Source organism: Aquarana catesbeiana, linkage group LG07, assembly GCF_042186555.1.
Source record: "Aquarana catesbeiana isolate 2022-GZ linkage group LG07, ASM4218655v1, whole genome shotgun sequence".
Classification (NCBI taxonomy): Eukaryota; Metazoa; Chordata; class Amphibia; order Anura; family Ranidae; genus Aquarana; species Aquarana catesbeiana.
In genome coordinates this window covers 67633952-67647740 of record NC_133330.1, presented here as the reverse complement: position 1 = coordinate 67647740, position 13789 = coordinate 67633952, and the positions used below count along the sequence as shown (strand labels likewise).

Sequence of the window (13789 nt, the reverse complement as noted above, 5' to 3'; positions counted from 1 at the left end):
ACATAGCACTCGTCCAAAGGGCCTAACACCTGCAAGATTCAGCTGGATAGAAACTTGTAGGTGTCTTTTTTGGTAGCTACCTGCCAGTGGCAGACTAGGAAAGTCAGCTTAAATCCTCACTAAAAAGGCCTAATCCCTCTATGCTATTGAATCCTCCATCAACAATAAGGAGTTTCCCCCTTTTCCTTGTTTTGTGGTGTCTTAGGTGTTGGGGAGCCTCCTCTTAGAATGGTTTCCCCTTTTCTTGTTGGTTGTCAGTCCTTTTTAGCTCCTATTTCTATTGCTGGGTTCTGGGATCTGAGCAAGACATCCACAGGTATTCCCTGTCCCATCAGTCTCTTCCAGGGGAACCCCATTTTCTGGCTCCACAGAACATATGTTTCCCTCTTCACCAGGGGACCCTGCTTTGTATCTGTGTTCTTGGATAGACTTATCTGGACTTGACCTAGGTGTTGTAAAGGTGTTGCCTCCGGAATAGAGTGAGAGTCCTCTCTGTAACTGGACAAGTAACCTGGTCCCTTTGCTGGATAAAGTTAAGAGTAATACCCTCAGCTGAGCTGTCTGCCCCAATGCATTGGAATGTGGCTCTCCTTAGCTGGTAGTCTTGATATTAAAGAGAGAGAGGTTTGCACACATGGGTGTTCTTCATTTCCTTCTTGGCAGGGCAAAATCATCACTGGAGGGTCCTGTGTCCCCCTGTACTATCAGCAGGTGGAACATATTGGGTTTTTACTGTAGGTACACCGTAAAGGGAATAGAGTATGTCTGGAGGACTTTTTTGAGACATGATAACTTGGGCATAGGTTCTCCTTCTTTGGTTGTTCTGCAGCCTCTCAAGGAAGATTCCCTGGATACGTTCCCTTGTTTTTCTCCTAATGAGGTAAATGTTCTTAGCTGTGAGGCAAAAGTTCCTGCTCCTCGTTTCACGGCTATAGATACTAGGCTGGACCAGGCGGGTCAGAAGATTCTTAGAAACATGTTTTGTGCTCAAGGTTAGGCAAGTCCCACATAGTTCTTCTGCACAGCCCCAGACACATGCCTATCAGTTTGGGTTTGAGGTATAACCACTATCCCTGCCTACGCTTGTGTGGGTGGCTTTTGTGTACCCTACCCTTTTCAGTCAGGTTGTGTGGGATTGTACCCTTAAGTTCTCTATGGGTCTCTGAGGTTTACTTTGCAACCTTTATTGGTTGTTTTGCTGCAAGGGTGCTCACATTTTTGTGGATTTGTCATTTAGTGGGTTTGGTTGTCTGGTTAGGCAACCTTCTCTCTGAATTCCTGTATCTGAATTACTTACTGTAAAATCTATTTCTTTGAGTCTTTTGACGGAAAAAGATCATACCCCACTGTGTCAATAACTCATGCATTGGTATTACCTTTTCACAAAACTGAGACTTGCTTGAATATAGCCTCAAGAGGAGGTGTTATACGGGGCCCAGCTTGCAATTTTTCTGTTTGCCAGTGTTCAAACTTCCTGTAGGCAACATTATTACCTTCATATATCTGAATTCCTGTGTCCCTTATTACTTTCTAAGAAATAGATTTTACAGTAAGTATACAAACCCTATATATTTTTTACACTTAAAGAATAGATAAAACAATTTTTTTTTAATGGTATTTTTTACAGACCAACAGGTTACATACAAGAGAAGCTCATTTTTTATGGTTTACATACCATTTAACTCTGTATTATCTCTAACAAAGTATTTAAATCACGGCCTTGCCTACACCATGTTCCTCCCTCAGTCACTGTGTTATCTCTTCATACTTACACCTAACTTTTTGCTGTCTGAGGACCCAAAGTGCATTATGTAGCTGCCACAAGATTTAATGTTCTGTATCTGAAAGCCCCGGCTTTGTTTTTTTGTGGGTTGTAATTAGAAGATGGGATTAAACTTTACAGATCGTTTGAGGAACAAATGGCCATTCTCATTAGTTTTATCTGTGTTAATTAGCCAAGCTTCCCCACAAGTCTCCCACCATCCTATACAGATAAGGATCGGGAGCAGGATTTTTCATTCTCATGGCATCTATTTTTGTGCAGTAGGTCAAAGAGAATCAATACGTTTGTCAAAACTGCTTCAGCTTATCTTCTGCTCGGAAATGGTGCATGAATGAGCATGATCTATTGGGACCAAATGCCCTTTATTTAAAGTTATCAGTGAAAAATATCTGCTACTGGACTTCTAAAGAACAAGCACCATTTGTTTGTAGTATGAGCAGAGAACCAAATCATAAATGTGGTGGGGTAGAAGGGTACTGGCAAACAACAGACCCATTGTGCATATACATTATGTTCTTTTCACCTGGATTAGTAGGCATTTGAATTATTGATCCTTTGGTATGAACTCCTCCTTAGCATGTCACATATAACTTGGACTAAATCTAAGTGAACATAAGAATATGTTAGGATGTTAGATAATTAGCTTGGCAGGCTATGAATCAATATATTTAGTCACTTTACAAACTTCTCATTTAAAAACGAATAGCATACTTTTTAATTACACCTGCGTTTTGCTTTAAAGAGACTATTTTGCTTCCCAAAAAGAATGGTCCCTGCAACAGAAGACTGTGAGTAGAGCGATGTGGAGTTTACAACCCTTCTTAAATATAGACTTCTGACTCTCTAAACCTCATGATCTATATTCCTGCTCAGGACCAGTGTCTCAAAAGTATCAAAACCACTAGTAGATTAGCATAACAACCGGACAACTAGAATGTTCAAAAGCAGTTCAGCAATGGTAGTACCTGTATTTGTTTTGTGATAGATTTCCTTTAAATACATAAATTAAAAGGACTGTACCAATCTCCCCTACATTCTCATGTTGTGGTATATCATTTGCTCCAGTTGTGTATTAGTTTCTTCTGCATTTCTGTCTTTGGTGGATCTTTACTTCAAATTAGTAATGATCATTTTCAATTTACAGGTTAAATCCCAAGGTTTTAGTAAATCTTTACTATAACAAAGATATAACTCTTAACTGAATGACATTCAGTTTGGCAAAGCCCAAATTAAGCTTTTTCTCTGTATTATAGTTATGCAGTCAGGCTGCATAAACAGCAAAGGATTTACAAGTCTTTTTAAATTTCTTTTTAAGCCTATCTCCAGACAAAAATAAATCTTCCTCCCCCTCCACCTCCCTCATACTCATCCTCACCTTTTTTTACTTAAATACCTTGTGCAGCAGGGATATGCCTACCTAAGCCTATAGTTCGGATCCCTTGCCAGTCCCATTTTAAGGTGTGGGCGACTGGTGGTTCATTAGTGCACATGTGACCGCACTGGCCCAGTCTCTGCTGGTCTTCTTTTGCTGACATCATCCTTTTCTGGCTCCTGAGGTGACCCCACCTCTGGACAGCCAATAGGAAGTGTCAATGTCATGTAGAGAGTGATGTGGACACCCGAAGAAGAACCCTGCCTAATTACTACTGGTAATGTAAAGATAGAAGACTTGCGACCAGAACATGATATGTTCATAAATTTAGGTGAGGAAAGGAGTAATGAGGTAGGGTTTTTTTATTTTCTATGGTAGCGATTGGTTGGAGGATAGTAGGGGGATGAGGGACTTTAAAATACGGTAAACTATATTAAAATATTAATATTGCTTTCAGCACACTGGAGAACTGGACAACTGTTTAAAACATAATGCAGTGCTACAGTTCAGATCTCCAGTGGTCCAACATTTCCCTTGCACAAAGCTCTGACCAACTGCTCAGGGAGCGTAAGTGCTTTAGATTGGAGCTTTGTGCAGTTGGCATGTTGGACCACTGGAGATCCTGACCGCTGCGCTTTTGTATTGAGCCGTGGTCTATAGCTTCAGTGTGCTGAAAATACAGGCATTTTTAACAAAGGATGCTGCACACTAGTTTATGAAATACATACAAAAGAATCACACATCTACAGTTTGTGCTTAGTGGCTGTATTACATTAATAAAAAAGAAAAGCTTCATCTGGGTTTTAAAAAAGAATTGCCTTTTTTTTTTTTTTTTGCAAATTGCTTGTTGCAATAATACCATTAATAACAAATACTAACCAATAATACCAATAATAACAAATGCAAGCTTTTTGCAGCAACTTCCTGTCAACATCCATCCACCACAGCAATGGCTGCATGGCTTTTCTAAGGGAGGGTTTCCTATTGGTGACAACCATGCCTGTGTAATGTATGTTGAAGCACCTGCTTGTAATCCTTATCAGATATCTGTGTGACAAGGTGACAACACTGGCATACAGTTGGGAGACAGCAAGAGAGCATTGTCACCCTATAACAAAAATTGCTTGAATGGGGACCTTCATGGCAGGTTTACCATGTATTGTTTTAAGTAAAGTTCCAGATCTAAAAATGCTGAAAATGATTTTATTACTAAATGAACATGTGAAAACATATACAGTATATATACGTTTAGTGATTACATTTACTTTCATTTTGTTCCTGTCCTAGTATAAATTGTCCATCCGAGGATATTTTGATAATATTTCACATAACAAACTCCAAAACAAATTTTCTTTTTTTTTTTAGCAGAGAGGTTTGTATGTCTCTTCTATTTGAATAAGAAGTTGGGGCAGATTGCCCTAATGAGTACAAAGACCCCATTCTAACCAAGGCTAAAGCTTTGATTAAAGTTTTTTTTATGTCCATATTGTTGTGTTTTACTACTGGCAGTTGAAGTAAATGTTTTTTTTATTTTTTCTTTCTAGTATGAATATTTCAACGCAGTTCTTATAAATGAAAAGGAAGAAGATGGCAATTTCGTTGATCTAGGAAAAGAGTTTTTGTTAGTACCCAATGACCATTTTAATAATTTACCAGTCAATATCACTCTAAGTGATGTCCAAGTGCCAACCAATGTTTACAACAAAGGTAAGTAGTTCAATTTTTATTTCTCTTTTTTTTCTGTAGTAGAAAATTCAAATCACTTTTCTGATTGACTTCTTAAAGTGTATCTAGAAAGTAAGAGTGTTTCAATCCCTTTGAGGGTTTTACTCCTGTCTGCCTCCCAACAGGGGAGACTCACCCTCTCCATCTGGTGACACTGTCAACGTTTCCAAATTTGTAGTTGTCAACAATACAGAAAAAGAAAGGAAGTCTTTATTTTTATATAGAGATTTCTTCTTACTTCCTGCTGTGTCTCTAGAGCAGGAAGTTAAGGGCAATTACTCCAATAGGACTTTTACATATATTTTTACATATATTTTAACATATTGGTTGTAGGTATACTATCGTGATTTTGTTGACATGATACCATAAGGTGATTGGGGCAGGTCAGGGGCAAAGCAAGACAGTTGCTCTAGCTAGACAGGTGGTATACATTTTGGCCTGATAAGGAAACTCCGGTGAAAAATTCTCCAATGCTTACCCCAGGAGAGATGTAGATAACACTGACCATTTTGTACCAGGTTGTTCCTCTCTGTACAGCTCCATCCAGAAGCATGTAAATGTACCTCAACATTCCCATTGCTTTTGTAGCCCAACTGGACACAAACAATGTTAGGAAATCTAATCTTTGCAATTAGTTGTGTTAATGTGGTCTGCCTAACATTTCCAATACAACATGTCATCAGAGATTAAGTTGACTGAGATCTGTTGATCTGTATAACTTATTCCATGGAATATTTTATACTGTTAAAAGGTATTTGTTATGATTTTTGATTAAAGACAACTTTTGTACACAAGTTTATATAAACATTTTGATTTTTTAATTTCGAGATGTTTAAACAGATTTTGCACAATCATCAGGTTGTCTTATTTTATTATATTTTATTAAAGAGAATCTATACTAAAATGGTGATCATGGGGAGGAAGATCATCCAAACCTCCAGGCTTATCTATTTGGCAATCATTTTCAGCATTGAAAACACCAAATCAAGATGGTAGTGCAGATAGAGATGCCCTCCTTATAACACCAACACTAACACTCCCTGAAAAAACCTAACTACTAACGTACCCTGTAATCATAATCCTGAAGCTAAACCTTCCTGTGGCCCTAACACCAGTCCTCCTACTAACCCTCAGAGTAACCCAACACTACCCCTTAATTTAACCTAAGCACTCTTCACTCTTTCACGCTAATCCTTTCTGTAACCCAAAATCTAACACTAACCCTCACACTAACTCTTCTTGTAACCCTAACTCTCCTATTCTTCTTCTCTGTAACCATAACACTAACCCACACACTAATTCTCCATGCAATCCTAACCGTCCTTCATGTAAACCTAACCCCTTGTTTGCATATAGACCTCTTTTGTGTTGGAATGTTCTTGGCTGAAGACATATTCCTCTTTATCGAAAGATGGCAATTTACCAATAAATAAATCTTCTATAAATATAAATAGTGTAATGTCGAGCTAAAGATGTAATGCTGATGCCTGCATCCAGGTCATGTGACCATTTTATTGTCAAATAAAGCAACAGAATTAGGACATGAGCTATGATCAGCACTGGAGGTCAGTAAAGATAATAGAGGTCATACTCTCTGGGTGTCAAGTAATAGGGTGTACCAGACCAATATTGGAGGATGAGTTAGTCAAGAAACAAAGGGAAAGTGCCAATGTATAAGCAACAATGTGTCCGATAGACAAGTACACCCAGATCTGGATATTTCTTTTTTCCTTCTATGGCATTACTGTTTAATACCATATTACCTCACCGGATTCTTGTGTCAGTTTTCAGTTACATTGCTGTTATATTCAAATCTCGACAACAGGATGAGTTTATCCGGCAAAATCTGCCAGCTGCGAATCATAATCTTATTTCTTTTCAGCTGCAGTTGGTGTTTTTTTCTTCATATTGCAAAGCTCTAATTTTCTAGAAAATAGGTAAACTCAGCTCAACAGCTATTTGGAAAGGTTTGATAGGGGAGTGTGACGGAATGATATTCATAGATCCTTTTAACTGGCAAATTGAAAAACCTACCTAATCAAAAGATGTCTGTGGTTCATCATGTTTCAATATATTTCCCATATACTTGGAGGAATCGAACCCTAGCCCAGCATAGGTTCTTATTATTTTGTGCATTTATCAGCTGCTAGTGAAAGCGCTCGTCTCTCGGCTTGCCGGAGAGGTGCATTGTGGAGAACTCCTCCTGACACAGCTGACACATCCTTTTCCTTTTCACTTGTAAAGATTCCTCCAGCTGAATAACTCTCAGCCCAAGATGTTAAATGATTTCCGAGCTGTGCTTTGAAATATTGGGTCTTTCTTTTGAATAACTGTTTCGCTAAGCCAAAGTGAGGGTACCCCCCTGTATTATTGATTGCTTGAATCTTCCTATGAATTCAGAATAAATCTTTTGTTGTTTAAAATAAATACATGTTTGAAATAGCTGCTTCCATTTTTTTTATCAGGCTCAGAAAAGTCTTAATATTGGGCTTCGTTTGCAAAGCATATTGCTTTTATTTTATTATGCTTCCTTCAAGGGGGTCAAACATTAATTTTAAAATATTATTGTGCAGAAATCATTAATCTTTATATATACAGTACATTAGGGGGGATTCTTATATAGTCTTTACATTTTAATAAGGTGTTAGGAATGCTGGAGTTATCACTACAGTTAAAGTGAACCTGTATGTAAAAATAATAACCCCTTTGCCACACTAAAGCATCATGTGGTCATGACATTTGGGATGCATAGGGGGTGCATGTATTTGAGCCCCAAACATAAAAATACCAAAATTTTTACTGGGGCATCAGGGATATGTACAAAAGACAGGGACAGGTAATTATGTAAAGGCACTGTAATTCTGCTTCTCTGCAACTGATATATATATATATATATATATATATTACTGTGCAAAAATTTTAACAAACTTAACATTTGGCACAATGCAGTAAGGCAAGTATCGTTCTCCTGATAACCACCAAACCCAGTCACATCCATTGGATTGCCATACAGAGAAGGGATTCATCCCTCCAGAGAAAATGTCTCCACTGCTCTACAGTCCATTGGCAGCATGCTTTACACCACTGCATCTGACACTTTGCATTGCACTTGGTGATGTAATGCCCCGTACACACGGTCGGATTTTCCGATGGAAAATGTCCGATCGGAGCGTGTTGTCGGAAATTCCGACCGTGTGTGGGCTCCATCGGACATTTTCCATCGGATTTTCCGACACGCAAAGTTGGGGAAATTCCGAACGTGTGTACACAAATCCAACGGACAAAGTGCCACGCATGCTCAGAATAAATAAAGAGATGAAAGCTATTGGCCACTGCCCCGTTTATAGTCCCGACGTACATGTTTTACGTCACCGCGTTTAAAACGATCGGATTTTCCGACAACTTTGTGTGACCGTGTGTATGCAAGACAAGTTTGAGCCAACATCCGTCGGAAAAAAATCCTAGGATTTTGTTGTCGGAATGTCCGAACAAAGTCGACCGTGTGTACGGGGCATAACGCTTGGATGCAGCTGCTCAACCATGGAAGCTCATTTCATGAAGCTCTCTACGCACTGTTTTTGTGCTATTCTGAAGGCCACATGAAGTTTAGAAGTCTGTAGCTATTGACTCTGCAGACAGTTGCCGACTTCTGCACACTGTGTGCTTCAGCATGCACTGACCCCCCTCTATCATTTTACGTGGCCTACCACTTCGATGCAGACTTTTCGCATCAAAGGTCCGACGGACTTTCGACGGAGTTATGACGGACTTTCGAATGACCGGACTTTCCCACACACGAACAGACTAAAGTCCCTTCGAAAGTCCACTGGTTTGAACGTGATGACGTACGAAGGGACTAGAATAAGGAAGCTCATAGCCAGTAGCCAATAGCTGCCCTTGCGTCCATCGGACTAGCATACATACGAACTCATTTTTTGACCAGACTCGAGTCCGTCGGAAAGATTTGAAAAATGTTCCAAATCTAAAGTCTGTCTGATTTTCGACAAAAAAAGTCCACTGAAGGTCTGATGAAGCCCACACACGGTCGAATTGTCCGACGGATTCGTTCCGTTGGACCAGTCTGGTTGAAAAGTCCAGTCGCGTGTAAATGGCTTAACAGTTGACCGTGGAATATTTAGTAGCAAGGAAATTTTATGGATGGACTTATTGCACAGGTGGCAACCTATTACTGTACCAAACTTGAATTCACTGAGCTTCTAATGCCCTGTACACATGATAGGATTTTCCAATGGAAAATGTGTGATAGGATAGGACCGTGTGTAGGCTCCATCACACATTTTCCATAGGAATTTCCGACACACAAAGTTTGAGAGCTTGCTATAAAATTTTCCGACAACAAAATCTGTTGTCGGAAATTCCGACGCACAAAGTGCCACGCATGCTCAGAATAAATTAAGAGATGAAAGCTATTGGCTACTGCCCCCTTTATAGTCCCGACGTACGTGTTTTATGTCATCGCGTTCAGAACGATCGGATTTTCCGACAACTTTGTGTGACCGTGTGTATGCAAAACATGTTTGAGCCAACATCCGTCGGAAAAAATCCTAGGATTTTGTTGTCGGAATGTCCGATCAATGTCCGACCGTGTGTACAGGGCATAAGAGTGTTTGTAGAAGCAGTTTGCATGCCTATGTGCTTGCTTTTAACCACCTGTGGCCATGGAGGTGATTGGAAAACCTGAATCCAATGATTTGGAGGGGTGTCCCAATACTTTTGGCAATATAGTGTGTATATATTTTACTACTATATTTTACTGCTATAGTATATGTAATTCTTTTTTTTTCCTACATAATATACAATTAATTGAAAGTAACCCAGTTGCTTTACTAAATGTGGATAAGCCAAGATTGTTTTCCCTTGTAGCCTGAGCGGCACGCATTTATTCATTATCGGTTCTCAGTGAGTGCATAAGTCAAGCTATACTTGTAAAATAATCCAGTTTATACTTACCTCTCCTGCCTTCTGTGCCACTGAAAACCACTGCATTCTGTAGAAATTATCCCCTGAAATCAATAAAGAAACCAAAACGTTCAGAAGTGTTGATTTCTTTGTCCTCCTGCAGTTATCACTGTTTTCTTCCCCTGGAGACAGTGGTAACATGAAGGTTAACAGGTCTGAGTACATACTGTCATCCTTTACAGGCAAAGCATGCTGAATACATTTAGCATAGCAACACATGATTCCTAGAGGACTATGGGTTTTCTATAGTGAATGCACATTAAAAGCTTTTCCAGCCACCCTTAAGGCCCGTACACACGATCAGACTTTTTGACAACAAACGTGCAAATTAGCTGTTTTGGAGCAACATCCAACCGTGTGTACGCTCCATCGTACAAGTTTTTTCTGTTTCCATCGGACTTTTGTTGGCTGTGCGAACGCACAAACTTTCCGGGAACAAAAGTCAGATGGAGCAAAGTCCGATCGCGTGTACACAAAACCATCGGACTTTTGTACAAACTACAGTACGCAGCAGCGAGAATGTTTCCAGCGCGATCCCATCGTGCTGTTTCTCAGCGACAGGGTACTGTACATCTCGCGCTGGCTGCAATAGGAAAAACACATTTTCCTATTGCGGGGGGCGCGAGAGGGAATTCCCCTCTGGGGGAATACCAGGCCCTTCGGTCTGGTATGGATTTTATGGGGAACCCCCAACGCCAAAAAAATCCATACCAGACCCTTATCCGAGCACGCAGCCCGGCCAGCCAGGGAAGGGGGTGGGGACGAGCGAGCGCCCCCCCTCCTGAACCGTACCAGGCCGCAAGCCCTCAACATGGGGGGTGAGTTCTTTGGGGGAGGGGGCGCCCTGCGGCCCCCCCACCCCAAAGCACCTTGTCCCCATGTTGATGAGGACAAGGGCCTCTTCCCGACAACCCTGGCCGTTGGTTGTTGGGGTCTGCGGGCGGAATCCGGGAGTCCCCTTTAATATGTGGGCCCCCCACCCTATGTGAACGAGTATGGGGTACATCGTACCCCTACCCATTCACCTAGGGGAAAAAAAAGTGTCAATAAAAAAAATACACTACACAGGTTTTTAAAGTCATTTATTAGGCAGCTCCGGGGGTCTTCTTCCGACTTCGGGGGTTTTCTTCCGACTTCAGGGGTCTCTCGGGCCTCTTTTCCCAGTGTCCGGTTCTTCTCCATTCTCTCCGGCGTCTTCTCCCTGTGTCTGGTTCTTCTCCACTCTCTCTGGCCTCTTCTCTCGGTGTCTGGTTCTTCTCCTGCTCTCCGGCCTCTTCTCCCGGTGTCCGGTTCTTCTGCCGGCTCCTCCGCTATCTTCTGCTGCTCTTTTGCTAGTGGTGGCCCAGACTTCTGCATCATCTTCTTCCCTCTTCTCTTCTTCCGATGGTCATGTCATCCGATCATCCGATGAGCAGACCCCCTTATGACGTCACACAAATCCAACGGACAAAGTGCCACGCATGCTCAGAATAAATAAAGAGATGAAAGCTATTGGCCACTGCCCCGTTTATAGTCCCGACGTACGTGTTTTACGTCACCGCGTTCAGAACGATCGGATTTTCCGACAACTTTATGTGACCGTGTGTATGCAAGACAAGTTTGAGCCAACATCCGTCGGAAAAAATCCTAGGATTTTGTTGTCGGAATGTCCGAACAAAGTCCGACCGTGTATACGCCCTATCATAAATTACTATAAAAACCTGTGTAGTGTGTTTTTTTTATTGACACTTTTTTCTCTAGGTGAATGGGTAGGGGTACGATGTACCCCATACTCATTCACATAAGGTGGGGGGCCGGGATCTGGGGGCCTCCTTATTAAAGGGGGCTCCCGGATTCCGATAAGCCCCTGCCCGCAGACCCCGACAACCAACGGCCAGGGTTATCGGGAAGAGGCCCTTGTCCTCATCAACATGGGGACAAGGTGCTTTGGGGTGGGGGGCCGCAGGGCACCCACCTCCCCCAAAGCACCCACCCCCCATGTTGAGGGCATGCGGCCTGGTACGGCTCAGGAGGGGGTGGTGCTCGCTCGTCCCCATCCGCTTTCCTGACCGGCTTGGGCTGCGTGCTCGGATAAGGGTCTGGTATGGATTGTGGGGGAACCCCCACACCCTTTTTTCCAGCGTAGGGGTTCCTCTTAAAATCCATACCAGACCTAAGGGCCTGGTATGCCCCTGGGGGGAACCCATGCCGGTTTTTTATTTAAAATTTGGCGTGGAGTTCCCCCTCAAGATTCATACCAAACGCAGTGCCTGGCATTGGCGGGGATCCAAGTCGGATCCCCGCACCAGTGTGAACCCGGCTCGCAAGGTGTCAATCTCACCTATAAGTGGCGAGATTGACACAATATCAGACAACAATACAGAAGTTGACCAAAGGGTTGTGGTAAAGAGCTGAAAAATGGGATTTGGTGAAAGTTGGCTGAAAAAGTTCTGCCGTGTGTATGCAATACAAACTTATGGCCAACGCCCTTTGTACAAAAATACAAGGGAAAGTTTGTACAAAGTCCTGTCGTGTGTATGAGGCTTATCTCTGATTGAAATGTGGTTCACAGAAGGAAGAAGGGAAGAGGCACAAGAACCAACCTCATCTGACTTATTCAGTTGCGTACATTTCAGCTTGAGCTATTGAGCTTGCTAAACGCTAGTGCATAAACGCTAAAGTGCATAAACGCTAGCGCATAAAAAAACATGGAAAACACGAAAAGAAGTTTAGAGCTCTACCTGCTAGATATAAATATACAAAATATTTATGCACAACATTCCTCATTAACCTGACATAATAGAAAATAAATATTTTTCAAACTGTTATTGTTCCTGAACATAATTATTGAAAATAATATTTACAAAACCATTATACTATAACTTTAAACATTCTCACAACATGGTTGCCTCCTCAATGTGTAAGTTACAGGTCTATTTTAAAGGTACATTAGAAATCAACAAATTCGGTTACATTGCAACTGCACTGTTTTTTTTTTTGTTGTTTTTTTTTTATACTGTAAGTACACTGCCCCAGAAACAATAGCCTCCTGCTATTTAAATGATATCTTCAATCTCTTGCTCTCTGTGTACTGGCTCCAAGCTAAACACAGTCAGTGAAGCTAATCTTTCCTCATTGCCTTTTACCCATCAGCCCATCTATCATTCTGGCTGCTTTGTGCATTAACATTCACTGTCATCAAACATCTCCTTGTGGAGACCCGAGCACGCCAAGATGTTCCTAGTGTGACAAGCAAATAATGGCTTTCATTAACTACTTTTCTCCTGGAAAGTACGGGAGATCTCCTCAAACTTTAAAGATGAGGAATGTGTGCACTTTTGGCCCATAGAAAATATTTGCAAATATTTAACGATGTATAGCACTCGGTTAATGTCAATATTTTCTCGGGTCTCTTGGTGCAGTTCATAATTAATTAAAGGACCATTGCGCATAAAAATTACGGCTGCATTCTATAAAAGATTTATTGGAAACATTTTTAAATACATACATGAAAAATATTGGAATTTATGAGAACTGTGAATGTTTGAGATAAGACTGTAATTACAAGGGGAAGGAGGTTTTTTTTTCAGCGCTCACAAGATTTGATGTATGTAAATGAGGAGCACAGCTGGGGATCACACGGAACACATGAGCAAGTTTCATAAATCATTTCTGCTCACATTATACAGCTAGATTATTTGTGATACCAAACATCTTGAGTTTTTCCTGTCGTAATCTGAAAACGTATTATTGTAAACACTGTAAAAATGTTGTTTATAATGACCAACACTTAATTGAATTTAAAGGGTCTCTGATTGCACAGGAGCTTATGAAAGCTGTGGAATGACATTCTTAAAGCAGAACTGTAGTTCCACTGCTTTTGTCATTAAGTGCAAGTATGCAGCGCATACAGCATTATGGAAGACTCACCGCTGACTGATCAAAGCTGT

At 41.1% G+C, this 13789-nt stretch overlaps 1 protein-coding gene across 3 annotated transcripts in view; it reads left to right on the top strand.

Moving 5' to 3' along the window:
* The window catches only part of CACNA2D3 (calcium voltage-gated channel auxiliary subunit alpha2delta 3), a 1508837-nt gene that overhangs the window by 649047 nt on the left and 846001 nt on the right, over window positions 1-13789 (top strand). For all 3 annotated transcript variants that reach the window (XM_073592282.1, XM_073592284.1, XM_073592285.1), the window contains one exon: window positions 4700-4862. In XM_073592282.1, coding sequence (XP_073448383.1) covers window positions 4700-4862 — 163 coding nt within the window. The remainder of the gene's footprint in view (window positions 1-4699; window positions 4863-13789) is intronic.